At 44.2% G+C, this 23,579-nt stretch overlaps 1 protein-coding gene across 8 annotated transcripts in view; it reads left to right on the top strand.

Annotated features, from left to right (window-relative positions):
* dop1a (DOP1 leucine zipper like protein A) overlaps positions 1 to 23,579 on the top strand; it is a 352,103-nt gene that overhangs the window by 74,360 nt on the left and 254,164 nt on the right. For all 8 annotated transcript variants that reach the window (XR_013499663.1, XR_013499664.1, XM_078230041.1 and 5 more), the window contains 2 exons: positions 2,180 to 2,350; positions 21,049 to 21,238. Coding sequence is in view for 6 of the 8 variants with exons in the window: in XM_078230041.1 (XP_078086167.1) it covers positions 2,180 to 2,350; positions 21,049 to 21,238 (361 nt within the window). In the remaining 2 variants the exon portion in view is untranslated. The remainder of the gene's footprint in view (positions 1 to 2,179; positions 2,351 to 21,048; positions 21,239 to 23,579) is intronic.

The following is a 23,579-nucleotide window of genomic DNA, read 5'->3' as shown; positions in this document are numbered from 1 at the left end:
AATTACAACCTGAGTGGTCCTCCTTTTTAGTCAACTGCCTAAATCCCTGAATTCTTGATGCAAGACCTCATCCCTCTTTCTATTTATGTCACTGGTACCAACATGCACCATGACCTCTGCCTTATCACACTCTCCCCTCAGGATGCTTTGGAGCCATTCAGTAACATCCCTGACCCTGGCACCTTGAGGACCACAGTAGCATCTATCTGCTCCCCTGACTATAGAGTCCCCTATTACTATCTCTGTTCTGCCCCTTCTGTACGGACAGACTGCTTATGGTGCCAGAAGCTTGGCTCTGTCTGCACTCCCTGGAGGAACCAGTGCCTTCCAAAATGGAATACTGATTTGTGAGCAGGACTCCTAAACTACCTGCCTATTTCTCTTGGACTGCCTGGTGGTCACCTATTCCTTTCCTTCCTCAAGTCCCTTCAGCTGTGATGTGACCACCTCTCTAAATGTGCTATCCACAATGTTCTCAGACTTGCAAATGCTCCACCCTGTCACCAGCTGCCATTCCAGCTCTGAAATCCAAGCTTCTGGGAGTTGTAGCTGAACAGACTTCCCGTACACATGCTGGTCCCGGACTCAGGAAATGTGCCCAGATTCCCACATTTTCTTCTGTAATTGTTTAAAATTTGGTATTTGCTTTTGTTCTGAGTGCAAGATTGTTTTTTATCAATAACTAGTATATTAAACAGGTAATTTGGGTGTAAAACGTTGCGTGTGATACATTGTTGCATCTGGTCTTATCAAAGTTGAATATTTAACACTACCTATCACCTAATTTTTGGCTCATTTTAAAATTATAATAGTTGTGAGAATGATATTCTGTTTCTGAAACTCTGCCAACAACCAGTGGTTGCACATAGTACCTGGAAACAATGTTTACAGCATAGAAAGAGGCCATTCAAACCATTGTGTCCATGCCAGCTCTCTGCAAGAGCAACTCAACTAGTCCCTCTATCTGCATTTCCCCCATAGCTCTCCAATTGTTTTTTTTCTCTTCAGGTAATGAATCAGTTTACTTTTCAAGGTCACAATTGATTCTGCCCCTGTCACTCTCGGGCATTGCATTCTAATTCTAACCATTTGTCAGTGCATCGGCAATTTCCACCCGTATGTTCCTCAGTAGCCTTGATCTAAATTAAACCAGATTATAAAAGCCAATGCTGTTTATAGTCTAGAAAGCTTAAGTTTATTTATTAGTGTCCCAAGTAGCTTTACATTAACAATGGAATGAAGTTACGGGGAAATTCCCCAGTCGTCACACGCCGGCACCTGTTCGGGTACACTGAGGGAGAATTTAGCATGGCCACTGCACCTAACCAGCAAATCTTTCGGACTATGGGAGGAAACTGGAGCACCCAGAGGAAACCCACCAGACACTGGGAGAATTTGCAGACTCCGTGCAGTGACCCAAATGGAATGAAACCTCGGTCCCTGGCGCTATAAAGCAGCAGTGCTTGCCACTGTGCTGCCCTGTTGGTGAATGATTTAGCAAATCTTTACTGGAGTAAATCTGTATTTTACACAGTGATGTTACATGCAGACACCACCTAATCTCATAACCATCATTTAACTTGGTGCCTTTTAAAAGGTACAAATGAATTGCCAGTTCATGCCCACCAGCTGCTTACAATTAAACAATTGCTGTATAATTAACAACTGCAATGTCTTAAAAATCCAATTGATTCATTTGGGAAGGAATCTGCTATTGCGACCCAGTCAAACCCAAGTATAATTCCAGTTCCATATGATGCAGTTCACTCTTGATGGCCTCTAAAGCCACTCGGGGGGTTAAAAACAAGAAAAAGATCTTCTCGGCACAACTAAGTGATGGGAAGTAAATACAGCTTTGACAACACCACCCACAACATTCATTCAATGCGATCAATTAGAATTAGATCAATTTTCCAGCTGTGGATTCCTGCCAACAAAAAGTATTCTTGTGTGGATGCTCATTTCACATTCTGGTTCGGCTGTAATGCCCTTTACATTGAAGTAACCTAGTGGTCTTCAGTTTCTATGCTCCCTAATGAAAAACGGTTGTTTAACAGAAGCGCACCGGAAGGCAGAAGGTGGCTGTAGGAACTATATTTCCAGCAGGAGTTGGTGCCTTCAGGAGAGGGGGTGAAAAATTGATTCTGAATTTCTGGAAATTATTTTATTCTTTCCTCAGTTCTGGCCTTTTCCCTCTGCTTACCAATGCAGCCATGTCTGTTAAACCTGTGCTGTTGAGCTTGTATGAAGTCTATTTCTTGCCTCTGGGTAAAACTCTGAAGCCAGGACTGCAAGGACTGCTGACTGGAGTGTTGCCTGGCTTGGAAGAAGGTTCTGAGTACTATGACAGGTGAGTAGACTGTTGTTTGCTGCATGTATGTATCTGTAATTCAGGGGGACAAAAACCTTCTTGGAGATGAACAGTCAAGGTACTTGCAAGTTGCTGTTTTAGTCGTTACTTAGAGTTACATAAGTTCATTTTGGAAGCTTTTTAATAGTAAATAAATGCTAAACATATAGTCAGTATAGATCACTACACGTCATTAATTGTGACCGTTTTGTATGATAAGTTGTATTAATATTTTAGTATTTGGGAGTAAATTTATTTTTAAGTTAAGACTATATATAAGCTAAAGTATAATTTGATGGTCAGTAATTGTAGAGAAATATTGCAAGTTCCATCGTAAATTTAACAGTGAATTTTAGCATTTCATTGTTGGTTAAGTTTCCTATCAATTTAAAAGCTAATCTCCAACCTCTGCAGGGGTCTATTTAATCTCAGCAGAGAGAAACACTGCCTCCACATTTCCAAAGAAATAGTGCAGATTCATGTTTGAATATAGATTTTATAAATTTTCTGGATGTGGGCAATGCTGTTTATTGCTTATTCCTAGATGTCTTAAGGAGGAGGTGTTAGATCACATTCCATTCCATTCCCACTAAGGATGCAGGGAGGCATCAAAGTGCTAACAACATATTTCCGAAAGAGAGTTCTATGGAGTATTAAAATCATGCATACTTGTTTTATATTTCCTTCTGTTGACAGGAGGTGATGCCCCCCCCCCGGTCTTAGATTAGTATACTTTCAGCCAGTGTTGTCCACCAGTTGCTTCTGGTTGAGAAACCAACCACTTTTTCAGTTTCTTGTAGGACAGATTTCAACTATTCCTATTGTTCTATTGGATCAATATCATTGCCCAGACTGCTTTGACAAAGGGTCATCTGGACTCGAAATGTCAGCTCTTTTATCTCCTTCCAGATGCTGCCAAACCTGCTGAGATTTTCTAGCATTTTCTCTTTTGGTTTCACTGCCCAGAGTAGTTCCCTGTCTTCAAACTTGTTCTGGCATCCTCTTTTTGCTACTGATAGAGCCTATGGATTTGTTTGTGGGCTTTTTCTTTTATGTTGGCCCCAAAGATATATTCTATAAGGTGCCAGTGCTGTGGGCATGGATACCTTGAGGTGTCTTAAATTTAGCTTTATGCTGCAGTAGGAATTAGTGATGCTCTGCAGAATTCTAACAGAAGTCAACCACTGTTGTTAACAATTGCCAATGCCGTATCTGCCCAAGACCGCTTGCCAATGCTCTTGATTGTGCCCAAATCTTTTGTTGAAATATCCAGATATGATGAGCTTATGCTTTGCATCTATGTTCTATTAGACACAAGGAGCACACCAGGATGATAGGGAGTGGGATAGCTTGATCTTGGTTTCAGATAAAGCTCGGCACAACATCGTGGGCCGAAGGGCCTGTTCTGTGCTGTACTGTTCTATGTTCTATGTTTGCATCAACCTTCAGTAGAAGCCTTTTTTAGTTACTATTGTATGCTTGTGGGGTGGAAGATATATGCTAATAATGGTGGAGAACTGGTTGTTCTGGATTGGTAGTTGTTGAGATGGGAGTTGATTCGAAAAACCAGTGGGGCAGAATGGAGTCCTTGATCATGAGTCCAAACCTGAGAAGTGTTGTTCATATTTATCTTTTACTGACCAGAAAAGCTCCATGTTCTGCCGTTATCCTTGCTCTGTGAAATGAACATCACTCTCTGACAGAATACAAATGGGAGATGGGATCCTTCTGCACCATCTTGAGATCTGAATATGAAAGTGTAGGCACCCCTAAAATTTTTAGATGGCATGTGGATGTGTATTTATATAAGAGTGGAGGAGAGAAGAGCATCTTCTCTGCAATAACCCGGTGAACACTTAGTTCCTGAAATTCTTTCCATTTGTTTGACTAACAAAACACACCTTGTGCGTTGGACTCATGCTGTGTGATATGAGCAAAAAATGTATTAAAGCATCTGATTAAAGAAAGGCACCAAACCACTAAATTTAAACAGTCCAGGCCTTCATGACATTAGCAGAGGAATTTCATACCATAATGTTTTCGTCATTAACCGCAACATTTGGAGAATTATAAGTTCTTATATTCTCAGTGCGGCACGGTGCCACACTGGTTAGCACTGCTGCCTCACAGCTCCAGGAACCCGAGTTCCATTCCAGCCTCGGGTCACTGTCTGTGTGGAGTTTGCATGATCCCCCCCTGTGTCTGCGTGGGTTTCCTCCAGATGCTCCGGTCTGCTGCCGCAGTCCAAAGATATGTGGGTTAGATCGATTGGCCAAATTGCTGAATTGTCCATTAGTGTCATGGAAGTTAAGAGGGTAAGTTAGGGGGGTGTAACGGGGATAGAGCCTGGGTGGGATTGTTGTCGGTGCAGGCTCGATGGGCCAAATGGCCTCCTCCTGCACTGGAGGGATTCTATGATTCTATGACAGCGGTGATCATAAATCAAAACGTCCGTCCAGAACCAATATTCTGAGCACTTTGCTCTTGCTATTATCCTCAAGGGAACGGCAGTGTAGTATCAACCATGATTATGACGAAATTCTAATCCATCACAGATCAGCATTGACAGCAGCAACCTCAATACAGTAGAACAGTTTTCCTATCTGGGTGTCATTGTCTCAAATGATGCCATTGTCAACAAAGACAAATAGTTGACTATCAAGGTCTACTGCTCTTTTGGCTGCTTCTCAAAGTGTGCCTGGCAAAACCATACAGTATGCATCACTACCAAAGCTCAAGCCTACAGAGTGGTTGTCATCACCATCTTCTTGTAGGGATCAGAATCATGGGTTCTGTGAAGAAAACAAATGTGACTGCTCAAGCACTTCCATCTGTGCTGTCTTAAATCCATCATAAACTTCAGTTGGCAGGTTATTTTTTTAATTATTTCAAGGAATGTGGGCATTGCTGGCGAGGCCAGCATTTATTGCTCATCCCTAATTGCCTCTGAGAAAATGATGATGAGCCACCACCTTGAACCACTGAATTCATGCAGTGTAAGGACATCCACAATGATGTTAGGAAGGGAGTTCCACAGTTTTGACTCAGTGACAGTGAAGGAGTGTTGATATATCATAGAAATCATAGAAACCCTACAGTGCAGAAGGAGGCCATTCGGCCATCGAGTCTGCACCGACCACAATCCCACCCAGGCCCTACCCCCACATATTTACCCGCTAATCCCTCTAACCTATGCATCCCAGGACTCTAAGGGGCAATTTTTTTTTTTTAACCTGGCCAATCAATCTAACCCGCACATCTTTGGACTGTGGGAGGAAACCGGAGTACCCGGAGGAAACCCACGCAGACACGAGGAGAATGTGCAAACTCCACACAGACAGTGACCCGAGCCGGGAATCGAACCCGGGACCCTGGAGCTGTGAAGCAGCAGTGCTAACAACTGTGCTACCGTGCCGCCCCAATACTTTCAGGGTAATGTGTGGTTTGGAGGGGAACTTTCAGGTGGTGGTGTTCCCATGCATCTGTTATCTTTGGCCTTTGAGGTGGTAGAGATCACAAGTTTGGAAGGTGCTGTTAAAGGAGCCTTGGCGAGTTGCTGCAGTGCATCTTGTAGATGGTACACACTGCTGCTACTGTGTCAGTGCTGGGGGGAGTGAATGCTGAAAGTGGTGGATGGGGTGCTAATAAAGCAGGACGCTTTCTCTTGGATGGTGGAGCTGCTTTCATCCAGGCAAGTGTAAAGTATTCTATCACGCATCTTTGTAGTTGGCCCTAGGGTTCGGAGATGAGTTACTGTGCCAAATTCCCAACCTCTGACCTGCTCTTGTAGCCACAGAATCTATATGGCTAGTCCACTTTAGTTTCTGGACACTGGTAACGCCATGATGTTGATAGTGGGGAATTCAGTGATGGTAATATCAATGACTGTCATGGTGAGATTTTTGGAACTGTTTGGATTCTCTCCTGTTGTAGAGGGTCATTGCCTGGCACTTGTGTGGTGCGAGTGTTGCTTGCCACTTAAGTCCTTAGCAGAGCTGATCTTGCCTTCTAATGCAATATCAATTGAGTGGGCAGGACACGTGTCATTCATGGAGGATTCCAGAATGCCAAAGGCCTTGCTTTATGGTGATCTATGCTCGGTAGTGACACCAAGGTGCACCTTGCAAATGCTTCAAAATGGTGAAGCTATAAGGTTTGTATGAAAAGCAGCATGTCTTGCCGGAGTTAAGTGATCCTCCCACCAGTGGATCCGGGCCCCCGCTCCCACCAGTGGATCCGGGCCCCCGCTCCCACCAGTGGATCCAGGCAATCCTATGCAGGACTGCCACATCTAATTGAAAAGTGTGGTGTGCAGTTTAGCAACAAGCAGGAGGAGGCTTCTTGAAAACTCTCATTTTCAATGATGGTGGAACCTACATTATGAGCGCATAAGTCCAATCTGAGGTGTTTGCAACCATCTTCAGCTGAGAAAGTGATGCACCACCATCACAGATGCCTATCTTCAACCGATTTGGTTCCCCACATGATTTGAAGAAATGGCTAAGCATGCTGAAACAAAGGCTATGAGCTCCAACAACATCTCAACTTGTGCTTCGGACTAGCTGTCCCTCCAGCCAAACTTCTGGTACAGCTCTGACATTGGCATCTATCCAACAGTGGAAAATTGCCCAGGTATTTTGTTCACAAATAGCCAGGGCAAGTCCAATTTGACTAATTACCACCCCATCAGCCAGCCCACAATCATCAGCAAAGTGATAGGAAGTCGTTTTAACAGTGCCATCAAGCTTCACTTATCAATAACAAGCTGCGCACTGTTCAGCATCTCCACATCATCTCCACATCAGTTGGGTACTGCCAGGACTACTTGGTTCAAATATGAACAAAAGTGCTGAATTCCAGAGATGTGAGCTGAGACTCATCAAGGCAACATTTGACTTCATATGACATCAATGAATTCTATTAAAACTGAAGTCAATTGGGATTGGGGAAAACTCCCTACTGGCTGGAGTCATATTTAACACAAAGGAAGATGGTTGTTGAAGGCTAATCAACTCAGCCCCAAGGCATCACTGCAGGTGTTCCTTGGCCAATGACTAGCCCAACCATCTTTGGATGCTTCATCAATGATGTTACGCGGTCAGAAGCGAGCAAATTGCTGATGTGTTCAGATCCACTCATGATTCCTCACATGATGAACCAGTTCATTTTCTCATGGAGCGGGGTATGACTAGCTTCCAGATTTGGGGTTGCTTAAGTAGCATCTGTAGTGCCTATCAATGACGATCAGTCTAACCATCTTCTTGTGCTTGTTTTACCTAAATCCAAGATAGCTTCTTCTTCATGTCTAGATACAAGATTCTCTTCAGAAATGCAATTCTCCATGCACTTGCTTTCAATATAAAAATAATATGGCATCAATGTCTAATTTGGCTCTCGGCAATACATGTATTGCCGAGAGCCAAAGTGAGTCTCACTTCTGTTGTCGGCAAGATGTTGGAAAAAATTATAAGGGATAGGATTTATAGTTATTTGGAGAGTAATGAATTGATAGGTGATAGTCAGCATGGTTTTGTGGCAGGTAGGTCGTGCCTTACTAACCTTATTGAGTTTTTTGAGAAAGTGACCAAGGAGGTGGATGGGGGCAAGGCAGTGGACGTGGTATATATGGATTTTAGTAAGGCGTTTGATAAGGTTCACCATGGTAGGCTTCTGCAGAAAATGCAGATGTATGGGATTGGGGGTGATCTAGGAAATTGGATCAGGAATTGGCTAGCGGATAGGAAACAGAGGGTGGTGGTTGATAGTAAATATTCATCATGGAGTGCGGTTACAAGTGGTGTACCTCAGGGATCTGTTTTGGGGCCACTGCTGTTTGTAATATTTATTAATGATCTGGATGAGGGTATAGTTGGGTGGATTAGCAAATTTGCTGATGACACCAAAGTCGGTGGTGTGGTAGACAGTGAGGAAGGGTGTCGTAGTTTGCAGGAAGACTTAGACAGGTTGCAAAGTTGGGCCGAGAGGTGGCGGATGGAGTTTAATGCGGAGAAGTGTGAGGTAATTCACTTTGGTAGGAATAACAGATGTGTTGAGTATAGGGCTAACGGGAGGACTTTGAATAGTGTGGAGGAGCAGAGGGATCTAGGTGTATGTGTGCATAGATCCCTGAAAGTTGGGAATCAAGTAGATAAGGTTGTTAAGAAGGCATATGGTGTCTTGGCGTTTATTGGTAGGGGGATTGAATTTAGGAGTCGTAGCGTTATGTTGCAACTGTACACAACTCTGGTGCGGCCGCACTTGGAGTACTGTGTGCAGTTCTGGTCCCCACATTACAGGAAGGATGTGGAGGCTTTGGAGAGGGTGCAGAGGAGGTTTACCAGGATGTTGCCTGGTATGGAGGGGAGATCCTATGAGGAGAGGCTGAGGGATTTGGGATTGTTTTCGCTGGAAAGGCGGCGGCTAAGAGGGGATCTTATTGAAACATATAAGATGATTAGAGGTTTAGATAGGGTGGATAGTGATAGCCTTTTTCCTCTGATGGAGAAATCCAGCACGAGGGGGCATGGCTTTAAATTGAGGGGGGGTAGTTATAGAACCGATGTCAGGGGTAGGTTCTTTACCCAGAGGGTGGTGAGGGATTGGAATGCCCTGCCAGCATCAGTAGTAAATGCGCCTAGTTTGGGGGCGTTTAAGAGATCCGTAGATAGGTTCATGGACGAAAAGAAATTGGTTTAGGTTGGAGGGTCACAGTTTTTTTTTTTAACTGGTCGGTGCAACATCGTGGGCCGAAGGGCCTGTTCTGCGCTGTAATGTTCTATGTTCTATGTTCTATGTATATTTTCTCAAAATATCCTTGTACAATCAACTGCTCTGTAGTGACCCATTACTTCTGATTTTTCAATGGCATTACTATCGTCAAACCCACCACCATCAATGTTCTGGGTCGCTATTGGTCAGGACCAAAAGGACCAACCACATGAATACTTTGGCTACAAAAGTAAATCAGGGGCTGACTCCCTAAAGCCTTTCATAGGACAGGATTAGGTCACGTAGCCTTGCAAACCTATCCCACCATTTACAGCAAAAATGTTTGATCTGAGTCCTAATTCCATCTATATGGATAACAAAATGTATCAAGTTCAAATTTAAAACTTACGCTTTGTTGTCTGGAAATTAGACACTTTGAGCAGTTTGCACTAAAACTCATTTACCCAGGTGCTATTACTCGTGAGACAAACAAAGGACAAGAGTCGATTCGCAGTTACTCAATTTTATTAACAAATGCTTATCATACAAACTCTGTACAAAAACAACTCTCAGATCCTATATCAAACATAGATTGGAATATCCCTAGGGTAAGGGGATTGGATGGGGAGGAGTTCATTAGGTGTGTTCAGGAGGGTTTCTTGACACAGCATATGGACAAGCCTACAAGAGGAGAGGCTGGACTTGATCTGATACTGACCAATGAACCTGGACAGGTGTCAGATCTCTCAGTGGGAGAGCATCTTGGGGATAGCGACCATAACTCTATCTCAATGCTTGCATTGGAAAAAGAGAGGATCAGGCAAGCTAGGAAAGCGTTTATATGGAGTAAGGGGAAATATGAAGACATAAGGCAGCAAATTAGAGGAGTAAATTGGAAGGAGGTATTCTCGGGGAAATGTACTGAAGAGAGGTGGCAGTTTTTCAAGGAATGTCTGTCTAGAGTTCGACAGGACAACGTTCCGAGTAGACAGAGAGGAGTTGGTAGGTTAAAGGAACCGTGGTGCATGAAAGCTGTGCGGGACCTAGTCGAGAAGAAAAGGAAAGCGTACAAAAGGTTCAGAGAGCTTGGCGAAGATAGGGATCTAGATGAGTATACGGCTTGTAGGAAGGGACCAAAGAAGGAAATTAGGAGAGCCAGAAGGGGTCACGAGAAGGCCTTGGCAGGTAGGATTAAGGAAAATCCTAAGGCGTTCTATAAAAAAAGGATGAGACGTGAAGGAATAGGGCCTATAAAAGGTGAAGGCGGGAAAATCTGTATGGAACCAGTAGAAATGGCAGAGGTGCTTAATGAGTATTTTGCCCTGGTTTTCACAGAGGAGAAGGACCTGGGCGGATGTACTGTGGGCTTGCGGTGGACTGAAAAGATTGAGTATGTGGACTTTAACAAAGAGGTTGTGCTGGAATCTTTGAATGGCATCAAGATAGATAAGTTGCCAGGTCCGGATGGAATGTACCCCAGGTTACTGTGGGAGGCGAGGAAAGAGATTGAAGAGCCTCTGGCGATGATCTTTGCATCGTCGATGGAGACGGGAGAGGTGCCGGAGGATTGGAGGATGTGGTTCCTATTTTCAAGAAGGGGAATAGGGATAGCCCAGGAAATTACCGACCGGTGAGTCTAACCTCAGTGGTTGGTAAGCTGATGGAGAAGATCCTGAGGGACAAGATTTATGAGCATTTAGAGAGGTTTAGTATGCTCAAGAATACTCAGCATGGCTTTGTCAAAGGCAGATCGTGCCTTACGAGCCTGGTGGAGTTCTTCGAAAATGTGACGAAACAGATTGACGAAGGGAAAGCGGTAGATGTAGTTTATATGGATTTTAGCAAGGCGTTCGATAAGGTCCCCCATGCAAGGCTTCTCGAAAAAGTGAGAGGGCATGGGATCCAAGGGGCTGCTGCCCTGTGGATCCAGAACTGGCTTGCCCAAAGGATGTGGAGATGCCGGCGTTGGACTGGGGTAAACACAGTAAGAAGTTTAACAACACCAGGTTAAAGTCCAACAGGTTTAAGGAGGCAGAGAGTGTGTATAGATGGGTCTTTTTCTAAATGAAGGTCGGTCACCAGTGATGTGCCCCAGGGATCTGTTCTGGGACCCTTGCTGTTTGTCATTTTCATAAATGACCTGGATGAGGAAGTGGAGGGATGGGTTGGTAAGTTTGCCGACGACATGAAGGTTGGTGGGGTTGTGGATAGTCTGGAGGGATGTCAGAAGTTACAGAGGGACATAGATAGGATGCAAGACTGGACGGAGAAGTGGCAGATGGACTTCAACCCAGATAAATGTGTAGTGGTCTATTTTGGCAGGTCAAATGGGATGAAGGAGTACAATATGAATGGAAAGACTCTTAGTACTGTAGAGGATCAGAAGGACCTTGGGGTCCGGGTCCATAGAACTCTGGAATCGGCCCCGCAGGTGGAGGAGGTGGTTAAGAAGGCGTATGGTGTGCTGGCCTTCATCAATCGAGGGATTGAGTTTAGGATAATGATGCAGCTATATAAGGCCCTCGTCAGACCCCACTTGGAGTACTGTGCTCAGTTCTGGTTGCCTCATTACAGGAGGGATGTGGAAAAGATTGAAAGGGTGCAGAGGAGATTTACAAGGATGTTGCCTGGATTGAGTGGCATGCCTTATGAGGATAGGCTGAGGGAGCTCGGTCTTTTCTCCTTGGAGAGACGTAGGATGAGAGGAGACCTAATAGAGGTATACAAGATGTTGAGAGGCATAGATCTGGTGGACTCTCAGGGGCTTTTTCCCAGGGTGACAATGGCTGCTACGAGAGGGCACAGGTTTAAGGTGCTGGGGGGGGGGGGGGGGGGGGGGTAGGTACAGGGGAGATGTGAGGGGGAAGTTTTTCACACAGAGGGTGGTGGGCGAGTGGAATCGGCTGCCGTCAGTGGTGGTGGAGGCGAACTCAATAGGGTCTTTTAAGAGACTCCTGGATGAGTACATGGGACTTAATAGGATGGAGGATTATAGGTAGGTCTGAAAGGTAGGGATATGTTCGGCACAACTTGTGGGGCCGAAGGGTCTGTTTTGTGCTGTAGTTTTTCTATGTTTCTATCCCATAATAACTTAATGCTTTCTGCTATCTGTCTGAGATTTCTGATACTCCTCGTGTCCATGAATTTGACCGGGCTACTGAGTCCGATTTGCTGAGTTCTGTTGTCTGTCTGGCTCAGGGTCAACTTCGCGAAGATTGGTCTCGCATGCCGTCTTCCATCACCACTGGGTTTCTGCCTAGTCTTCATTGTAGGTCTTCGCTGGGGTGGCCTCCAGATGTCTTCTCCTCTTTGTGCCCTTCTGGAGGGTTTGCCTACTTTCAGCCCATGAAGCTACTGGGTGTTGTCACAGCACCCAATGGAATTGCCGATTCCATATATGGAAGACGCCAGTCCCCCTTTGTGTCCATCTTCGGGTGCACAGGGTTCATGTAGTCCCTTTCTAGATAAGGCAACAGCGGGAATCCGAGGTGCCAGAGAGTTTGACCGATACTGGGGAATACACACATACTATCCTTATTTGGTCAGGGCTGAGCACCTCCAGTTCCAGCTTCCAGGACAAGTTCAGACTTGCCCTTGCTCAGCTTTGACCTGCGTTTGTGTTCAAACTTGGCCTGTCCGAATTCCCATCAGGCCTGGCTGTGGCGGCTGTTGAGTGCTGTTTAATTTGGATTATCTAATTCTGTCTCAGGCCCAGTTGCTCAGGCCATTGGCCACTTGGCCACAGTTTGATCTGGTATCAATTGCAGTTTGTGGAAGTGAGTTCCAAACGTCTTCTACTGTTATGTGATGCAGTGTTTCCTAATTTTACTCCTGAGAGATCTGATCCTAATTTTTAAAGAATGCTCCCAAGTCTTTGACTCCCCAATCAATGGAAATAGATTTTTTTTCTCTGCTCTAGCTGTTCCCTTTGATATCTTCAAAGCTTCTATCAAACCCTCCTTGAATTTCAAAATTCTAGGGAATTCTGGTTTACATAAACTTGTAGTTAACCCCATGGAATCCAAATTACATTCTGGTAAACCAATGATGCACCGCCACAAAGACCACTATATTCCACCCAAGGCATGTTGCCCAGAATTTCTCACCATACTACCAAGTATGGTCCACGAAGTTCCATGAACACGGTACAAATCTAAAAAAGGTTAGTGGTAGGTCAGAAGATTGGACAGATTTTAAGAATCGGCAAATAATGACAAAAACAACAATAACACTTGTGAAAGTAGAGTCATAAGAGTTTTACAGCTTAGCAAGAAGCTCTTTGCCCATCGTATCTGTGCCAACCATCAAGCACCTATATATTCTAATTCCATTTTCCAGCACTTGGTCCACAGCCGTATATGCCGTGGCGCTTCAAATGCTTATCTAAATGGTTCTTTCTCACAAGTTGAATTTTAAAATAAAAAGGAAGTCTCTGATTATCTGTCAATATTTATTTGATAGGAAATGTTATTACTTGTATCTGTATGAGAACAAAAGGAGAGTCTTTATTCTAAGGTTCAGTCTTTTTGTAAGTACAAGTTATGCTGAGTTTTGGAAAAAAAGAATGATACATTTAAGCTGATTTGAGTGACGGGGAGTGAAGGAAGGAGGATACAAAGTTAATCAGAAATTCCAAAGCAGAAAATTTTGGGTAGCAATTGGAGTGAGAGGTACCCACTGGTTCCTAATATTTTAAGGAGTAGGTGGGCATGCATTTCTTGTTTCCATCATATTTTACACACAATGCTCAGTTTATCACTTAAGTACAGGCACAATTAAACAAATTTATTCTGAGCAAATTTCTGGCAGCAAACTGCCAAGAACAATCATTACAAATAGTGAAATTCAAAATAATTAATTGTACGTAGAAAACTGGCATACTGGCATTTAGGCAATGGAGCAATCTTAAAACACTAGATACTTCTGAGTTGTAAACTGAACAGTACATTCCACAATTTCTTGGGCAAATAATAATTAAATTCTGATCCTCTTATATACTTATTAAGGGATATGGGGATAGTGCAGGAAATTGGGATCAAAATATACAGGAAGGGCAGATGAGTGTCAAAAGCCCCCAAAAAATCCCAAAAAATTCAATCATGGATTAAAGCCATAAAAGAAAATTTGCTCCTCTTCAGTAAATGGGAGAAGCAGAGGGTAGGATTTCCCCCAAAAATTCTAAGTGTCAAATTCGTGTAAAAACTGGAGTAAATCAGGCTGGCTTTTTCAGCGAGAGTTTCAAAATGAATCTCCCACACTCTGTGCACTAGTGTGATTCACTCCAGAAACCAGTGGGCGGGGCGCTTATTCCTGCTGGAGAGGCCGACAGCATACTGCTGAGCGGGCCACTGTGTATGCGCCGATCTTTCAGCACCGAGTTCGGCGCATGTGCAGTAGCTCCTGCCTGCCGGCCTCCTAATTGCTGGCCAGCCCTCCACAATCCTGGCATCATCAGCCATGTGACCCCCCCTCCCCCGCTCCAGTGACCCGATTGCTGGCCTCCCTCCCTCCCCCACTGATCCCAACTGCAGTGTGGCAGCAGGACCACCCCACTGATTGCCCCCATTAGGCCCTGCCCTTTGGCACTGCCCCATGCCTGGTGGGCAGTGCCAAGATGGCACTTTGCCCCTTGGGCAGTGCTGGGGGCCCAGGCCAGCACTGCCAAGGTGGCAATGCCCAGGGGGCACCCCCCCATGTGCTCGACCCTCTGGGGGGCCTCGATTTTCCCCCCCATCCCCCACCTTCACTCCAGTGGGAGTAAACCCCTGGTTGTGTGTGTGGTGGGGAGGTGTAGGGGTGGGGTGGGAGGGAGCTGGAGAGAAGAGGCTAACAGGCCCCGAGATTTCAGTCCCGGGCCCGCTAATGCTATTTGAATAGCATGTCACTGAGCTGCTGCAGAGCTGATGGTGATGGAAATCCGGCACTAGGAGATGCGCGGAGGCCCAGACACCCGGCCCAGACGCCCAGCCCAAATCAGCCGCAGCTAGAGTCTCCCGGCCCACTGTGCTGAAAAAACAGAGTAAGAGTTTTAACAACACCAGGTTAAAGTCCAACAGGTTTATTTGGTAGCAAATACCATTAGCTTTCGGAGTGCTGCTCCTTCGTCAGGTGTTGTTAAAACTCTTACTGTGTTTACCCCAGTCCAACGCTGGCATCTCCGCATCCTGAAAAAGCAGCACAGCGGGATGGGAGAATCACCCCCAGAGTCTATGAGAAGCTGCTTCTCCTCCAGTCACAGGTTCTGTCTTGCCTGATCTTACTGCTCCTCCAGAAATAGAATCTGTGATTTGAGACAGCAGCAAGGACGGGAGACCCGGGAGAATTTTTTCCAAACTATTGCTCAATGGGAACAGAGGATCCTGAAAAAAGTCAGCAGGTCTGGCAGTATCTGTCGGGTGAGAAAACAAGAGTTAATGTTTCAAGTCTATTTGGTGCTTCAGCAGAAGTGTTCTGTGGAAGAGCCAAATGGACTCGAAACATTAACTCTGGTTTCTCTCCCTGCAGATACTGCCAGACCTGCTAACTTTTTCCAGCATCCTCTGTTCTTGCCCAGATTCCAGCATCCACAGAATTTTGTTTATTTTGTTGCTCAGTGGGGAGAAGTTTCTAGGGAAATACTGTCTCATCGAGCAACCGTTTGGGGAAAAGAAATTGCAGTCTGGAGCCTGGGCGGACCAGAATGCAATTGAGACAGGTAACTGAAAACACAAGTGAACCTGTCAGTCAATCTATTACAATAGCTCCACCTCTGACTGTCTCCGACTAAGCAGCCTTATCACAGATCGATGGGTAGCTCTGAAAAGAGCCTTTGGATTAAATTTATATTTTGCTCGTTCTGTGCTGGGCTAGCTACGTTTGCAGTAAGAAAACACTTTTACCTTCTTTTGGACCTGGCTTGGACCCCTTGCTCTCACTCTGGTAACTCCCAATCTGTACCCTCTCCCTGGGAGAAACCCTAGGTGGGATATCTCAAGCTCAAGCAGCACAGCAGTCCCCCACTTCTATCCTAAGTTCTGAATGAAGGAATTGACTGTGGGAGTGATTGCAACAGCTTTGCAAAAAGGCCCAAGTACCACAGCTTTGCATGCCTAACAGAACCTGTGTAGCTGGTCTGTATAATGGTTGGAGTCAAACTGAACCAATTTTAAAATAAATCATTATTTTACTGGTGCATTTACAGTGGGGTAAAAAAATGCACAGGAAGAAAATGCATCACAGGAAATGATTATTATTTATTCAAATTATACATTAGACCACTGCTGTTTTGATACCTCAGATTAGGTTTTGTAATGGTAGATCTTGCTCAAGTAGTGAAAAGGCAAAGTGACAGAAGACAAGAAGGACTACACTACAATATGGGGATGGGGTTGAAAAAGTTATTGAGTGAAGTGCCTTGGAGTCACCCGATCTATACAGATAATCTGGACAAAGCTTTGGTGCTAGTGAACTAAGTTTAAAGATGGGGGACCAGAAGGTGTTGTTAGGAGGCTTCAAAGCCTTAGCAACAAAGCACTATTTAGATCACAGTAACTTAAATCATTACAGTAACCTAAATATAGTTAGTGTTTTTAACATAATCAAATGTTCCAAGGTTCTTCACAGGAGCATTTAGTATGACTTTGAGCCACAGAAGCAGGTTGTAGGTCAAATGGACAAAAGCTTGGTGAAAGAAAAGAGAGAATAGAAGGGGCGGCACGGTAGCACAGTGGTTAGCACTGCTGCTTCACAGCTCCAGGGACCTGGGTTCGATTCCCGGCTTGGGTCACTGTCTGTGTGGAGTTTGCACATTCTCCTCGTGTCTGCGTGGGTTTCCTCCGGGTGCTCCGGTTTCCTCCCACAGTCCAAAGATGTGCGGGTTAGATTGATTGGCCATGTTAAAAAAAAAATTGCCCTTAGTGTCCTGAGATGCGTGGATTAGTGGGTAAAATATGTAGGGATATGGGGGTAAGGCCTGGGTGGGATTGTGGTTGGTGCAGACTCGATGGGCCGAATGGCCTCTTTCTGTACTGTAAGGATTCTATGATGAATGCTGGAAAATCTCAGCAGTCTGGCAGCATCTGTAAGGAAAGAAGAGAGCTGACGTTTCGAGTCCAGACGACACTTTGTCAAAGCTTTGAGTTGAAACATCAGCTCTTTTCTCTCCTTACAGATGCTGCCAGACCTGCTGAGATTTTCCAGCATTTTCTCTTTTGGTTTCAGATTCCAGCATCCGCAGTAATTTGCTTTTAGCTTGGTGAGAGAGGCAGATTTTAACAAGTGTCTTAAAGAGAGAAAGTGAGGCAGAGAAGCAGAGAGGTGCAGGGAGTGTCGTTCAGAACTTAGGGTTTAGCCAACTGAAAGCAATGCCACCAGTGGTGGAACAGTTAAAATTGGGGAGCTTATAATGAAAATTTTAAAATCAAGACAGGTGCCGGAGTGTGGCGACTAGGGAATTTTCACAGTAACTTCATTACAGTGTTAATGTAAGCCCACTTGTGACACTAATAAATAAACTGAAACGATGCTCGTTTGGGAGCCAGTGTAGATCAGTGCGATAGGTAATGGAGAAAGGAACTTTCTGCGAGTTGAGGCATGAGCAGCAGACTTTTGGATGATCTAAAGTTTACAGAGGGTAGAATACAGGAGACCAGCCAGGAATATGCTGTACTAGTCGAGTCTACATCTAATGAAGCATGAGTGAGGGTTTCTTCTTAGTTAAAAGATTCAATAATATATATCTTATCTTATTCATCTAAAGAAGGAATACACGAAAACAAATTTCAACATAAATAAAGACAATACAAAAATTCAACATACACGGCTACACTACCTAATAAATAATTGGTGCGAATGGAAAAGGTAAAATGAAAACCAAAAGGTAGCCACCAAAAAACAAAAGGTAATCACAAGAAAATCTCAAGAAGAGCCCTCAGGGAAATCATTGACCCATAGCAGAAAGGAAGAGTTGAGATAGAAAATCTGCAAATATCTTGTAGAATGACCTACTCTAGTGTCCTTCGGTTCTCCATTTAATTAATGAATGGCTGTGGACTTGAACGGTCACATCTTGAAGGATAAATCATTCTCTTTTACATGCTGTCACCCTCTTGTATTTATAAAACAGCATATTAACTGGTCTAACATGAGAGGGGCCATGGAAGATCTTAAGTCACTGCAATTCCATTTTTATGATGGGGTGGGAAATATTGAACCCTCCCTATATATGGCCATGATAAAATATTTTTTGAAAATTTTTTGCAGCCCATTCATTTGTTGTTCTCATTTCTTATTGCACTGGCAGGAGTGAGGAGGGCAAAAAGGGGTCACAAATCATTCGCCAGCAATTCATGGCCTCAACCGGGATATTGGGTTCATGTCACACTATCTGTAACCCCCACAACTTGCCTGGATGTGCAAAATCTCACTAGCTGTCCTGTCTGGAGACAATACACATCTCTTTAACCTATGCTTAATGCTCCCTCCACTCACATTGTCTGTACCTTTTAAGACTTGATTAGCTGTAAAGACTCACATTCCAATCATTATTCATGTAAATTGAGTTTGTGTCTTTGTGCCCTGTTTGTGATCAGAACTCCCACCCACCTGACGAAGGAACAGCCTGTTCCGAAAGCTAGTGGCTTTTGCTACCAAATAAACCTGTTGGACTTTAACCTGGTGTTGTTAGACTTCTTACAGGGGAGGTCCCAGAGGATTGGAGAATAGCCAATGTTGTTCCTTTGTTTAAGAAAGGTAGCAAAAAAATAATCCAGGTAATTACAGGCCGGTGAGCCTTACATCATAGAATCCTACAGTGCAGAAGGAGGCCGTTCTGCCCATCAAGTCTGCACCAACCACAATCCCACCCAGGCCCTATCCCATAACCCATACATTTACCCTAGCTAGTCCCCTGACACCAAGGATCAATTTAGCATGGCCAATCCACCTAACCCGCACATCTTTAGACTGTGGGAGGAAACCGGAGCGCCCGGAGGAAACCCACGCAAACAGAGGGAGAATGTGCAGACTCCACACAGACAGTGACCCAAGCCAGGAACTGAACCCTGGTCCCTGGCGCTGAGAGGCAGCAGTGCCACCGTGAAATTATTGGAGAGGATTCTTCGAGACAGGATTTACTCCCACTTGGAAATAAGTGGACGTATTAGCGAGAGGCAAGGGGAGGTCATGTCTCGCTAACTTGATCGAGTTTTTCGAGGAAGTGACGAAGATGATTGAGGGTAGGGCAGAGGATGTGCGGGTTAGGTTGATTGGCCATGCTAAAATTGCCCTTGGTGTCCTGGGATGCGTAGGTTAGAGGGATTAGTGGGTAAATATGTAAGGATATGGGGATAGGGCCTGGGTGGGATTGTGGTCAGTGCAGACTCGATGGGCCGAATGGCCTCTTTCTGTGCTGTAGGGTTTCTAAGATTCTAAGGATGTTATCTACATGGACTTCAGTAAGGCCTTTGACAAGGTCCCTCATGGCAGACTGGTGCAGAAGGTGAAGTTGCATAGGTTCAGAGGTGAGCTGGCAAGGTAGATAAAGAACTGGCTTGGTTATAGAACAGTAAGCAGTCTCACAACACCATAGAAATCATAGAAACCCTACAGTACAGAAAGAGGCTATTCGGCCCATCGAGTCTGCACCGACCCACCCAGGCCGTATCCCCATATCCCTACATATTTTACCCGCTAATCCTTCTAATCTACACATCCCAGGACGCTAAGGGGCAATTTTAGCATGGCCAATCAACCTAACCCGCACATCTTTGGACTGTGGGAGGAAACCGGAGGAAACCCACGCAGACACGAGGAGAATGTGCAAACTCCACACAGACAGTGACCCAAGCTGCGAATCGAACCTGGGCCCCTGGAGCTGTGAGGCAGCAGTGCTAGCCACTGTGCCACCGTGCCGCCCAGTTAACCACCAGGTTAAAGTCCAACAGGTTTATTTGGTAGCACAAGCCACAAGCTTTCGGAGCACTGCCCCTTCATCAGATGAGTGGGAGTTCTGTTCACAAACAGGGCATATATAGATACAAATTCAATTTACAAGATAATGTCATTATCTTGGCATGCTTGCCTTCACGGCTGGGTCATTGAGTTTAAAAATCGGCAAGTTATGTTGCCGCTTTATAGAACCTTAGTTAGGCTGCACTTGGAATATAGTGTTCAGTTCTGGTCACCACACTACCAGAAAGTTGTGGAGGCTTTGGAGAGGGTACAGAAAAGATTTACCAGGGTGTTGCCTGGTATGGAGGGCATTAACTATGAGGAGAGGTTGGAGAAACTTGGTTTGTTCTCACTGGAGCAACGGAGGTTGAAGGGAGACCTGAGAGAAGTCTACAAGATTATGAGGGGCATGGACAGAGTGGATAGTCAGAAGTTTTTTCCCAGGGTGGAAGAGTCAACTACTAGGGGGCACAGGTTTAAGGGGCAAGGTTTAAAGGAGATGTACGAGGCACGTTTTTTTACACAGAGGGTGATGGGTGCCTGGAACCCGCTGCTGGGGGAGTCCATGGAAGCAGATACGATAGTGAGTTTTAAGGGGCGTCTGGACAAGTACATGAATAGGATGCGAATAGAGGGATATGGTCCCCAGAAGGTTAGGGGGTTTTAGTTCAGACGGGCAGCATGGTCGGTGCACGTTGGAGGGCCAAAGTGCCTGTTCCTGTGCTGTAATTTTCTTTGTTCTTTGTTGCTGGGGACCAATGATGGGCGATTTTTCAGCTAGATTGTTTTCACAATATTCAGAAAAAGATCATCTGGCAAACAATGAGTTGCAGTTATCTGGTCCCTAGGTACCAAACCACCCAAACAAATCTCATCTGTCCTCTCTGGCCATCACTCCAAATCTCTGTTCATAAGATACAGAACAAATTAGATTTACCTAGTTGTGTCCAATAGCATTTCTAGAAAGAGTCATGAACTAAAAAGTTTGGTTACTTTTGATGAATAAAATTGTTGAAAGAGACGCATATAAAATTATTTAAATTGTATTTCTTTGTATACAGAGCAAACACATTGCTGGAGAAAGTTGCAGCTGCAGTGGAGCAGTCTGCATTTTACAGTGCCCTTTGGGGGAGCATTCTGACCAGCCCTACTGTGCGGTTACCAGGGATCACCTATGTACTTGCCCATCTGAATCGGAAACTTTCTATGGAGGACCAACTTTATATTATTGGCAGTGACATTGAACTGATGGTACTGAGCTTTTTATATTAGTATGTAAATCCTTCTCTACTTAAATCAGTTATATCTAATCAAATGAAGTTTAAAACCTAGAGTAAGTATATTTAGTTTCAAGATGAGTATTTGCTGTGATTTTGCTCAAACTTTCTGCCATGAAATCTCTTTAAATCTCTTATGTAAAACTTGTGCAATTATAGAGAAATTGGACACCCTGAATAGTTAATTGGAATAGCATTCTTTTGGGCAGCACAGTGACACAATAGTTAGCACTGTTGCCTCACAGAGCCAGGGACCCGGGTTCAATTCTGGGTGACTGTGTGGAGTTTGCACATTCTCCCCGTGTCTGCATGGCTTTCCTCCAGGTGCTCCGGTTTCCTTGCACAGTCCAGAAATGTGCGGGTTAGGTGGATTGGCCATAGTAAAATTGCCCCTTAGTGTCCTGAAATGTGTAGGTTAAATGGATTAGTCATAGCAAATGTGTGATTAATGGAAATAAGATGGGGGTGAGGGCCTGGTTAAGATATTCTGTCAGAAAGTTGGTGCAGACTTCATGGGCTGAATGGCCTCCTTCTGCACTGTAGGGATTCTATGATTACTTTCATAAGGAAGAACTTGCAACTTGCTTGCAGCTATCAGAGTTAAAATGCTTTTATTCTGATGAGAATTGCTCATTGAGCAATGGGGCTTGATATCATGGAATCATAGAATAGTATAGCACAGAAGCAAGCTGTTTGGTCTGTTGTGCCGTCCCAGCTCTCTGAAAGAGCTACTAATTAATCTTAATTTGCTAATTTTTTCAGAGTTCTGCAATCCTTCCTGTACAAGTATATATCTATTCCTTTTTGGAAGTTGCTATTCAATCTGCTTCCACCAATCTTTCATGCAGCACATTCCAAATCATAACATATAAACAAAATTCTCCATCTCCCACAGTTAAGAGACTTCAAAAATGCAGTTGTCCATCTATATTCAACCTCCCTATGATGCAATGTAATCTGTGGTTAGAATGTGTCGGCCTCATTTAGGTGCAGATTCCTCACTCAAAGCCTTGTGTTCTGCCTTTTAACTGCTTCAGCAATCTTTGATCATTTGGTTCTGAGAGATTTGCCTCCTTTTTCTCTTATTAATTGTTGCTAGCCAGAAGTCTGCTTGTGTCAAAGCTTCTTGGAGCCCCACAATGATGTTTGCGTATTGCAGCCATTGCAATTTAAATTCACTAAATCCAAAGCGGATTATTAATGTTCACTCTAATTCAGCTCAATGGTAAATTATGGTGCACAAGTATTGACACTTGAGAATAATGGGACTTCATTGCAGTGTAGAAGTATTGATATGAAAGAAAAGTATAATTTTGATATGGCAGTGCAGGAATTGCACTCCAGAAGAACAATGGAGGGAGGTGAAATTCTATGCAAGGGCATTGGGATACAATATCACAGTACATGAGCAATGGTACAAAAAGACAATGGAGGTGCAACATCATAGCGTATTGTGATATTGTTCCCTTTCTAAGGCTGTTGCAAAAATGGTGTGGATGTCTTGTACTTAAAGCAGTTACAGAATATTGTGTAATGTTCTGAAAAAGGCTTCCTTTCTTTGGATATAGCATAGTAAGTGTGAGGTGACCAAATATCTTTAAAATATTTTCATAATATTATTGACTAAATGAATCATGAATGACTCCAGCAGTAATGTTTTAAGTAGTGAAATGTTTCACTTTATGATAAATAATTGTATCAAACATTTACTGTAACAATATTTTGGATGGGCACAATTTTGAAGTCTGTTTTTAGTGAACTGATCACTCTGTTTAGAGGTACTTAACCATACTTAGATTTAGCAGGGATACTTTAATCAATAACAACTTGTATTTAATGTAATGAAATGTCCCAAGATCTTCACAAGGGCTTTATAAAGATAAAATATGAAACCATACATCTGGCGGCATGGTAGCACAGTGGTTAGCACTGCTGCTTCACAGCTCCAGGGTCCTGGGTTCGATTCCCGGCTCGGGTCACTGTCTGTGTGGAGTTTGCACATTCTCCTCGTGTCTGCGTGGGTTTCCTCCGGGTGCTCCGGTTTTCTCCCACAGTCCAAAGATGTGCGGGTTAGGTTGATTGGCCAGGTTCAAAATTGCCCCTTAGAGTCCTGAGATGCGTAGGTTAGAGGGATTAGCGGGTAAATATGTGGGGGTAGGGCCTGGGTGGGATTGTGGTCGGTGCAGACTCGATGGGCCGATTGGCCTCCTTCTGCACTGTAGGGTTTCTATGATTTCTATGAAAGAAGATATTAGGGCAAATAACTAAACACTTGGTTTTAAGGAGCATTTTAAAGGAAGAAAGTTTAGAGAGAG

Source organism: Mustelus asterias, chromosome 15, assembly GCF_964213995.1.
Source record: "Mustelus asterias chromosome 15, sMusAst1.hap1.1, whole genome shotgun sequence".
NCBI lineage: Eukaryota > Metazoa > Chordata > Chondrichthyes > Carcharhiniformes > Triakidae > Mustelus > Mustelus asterias.
This window is presented reverse-complemented; position numbering and strand designations above follow the sequence as displayed.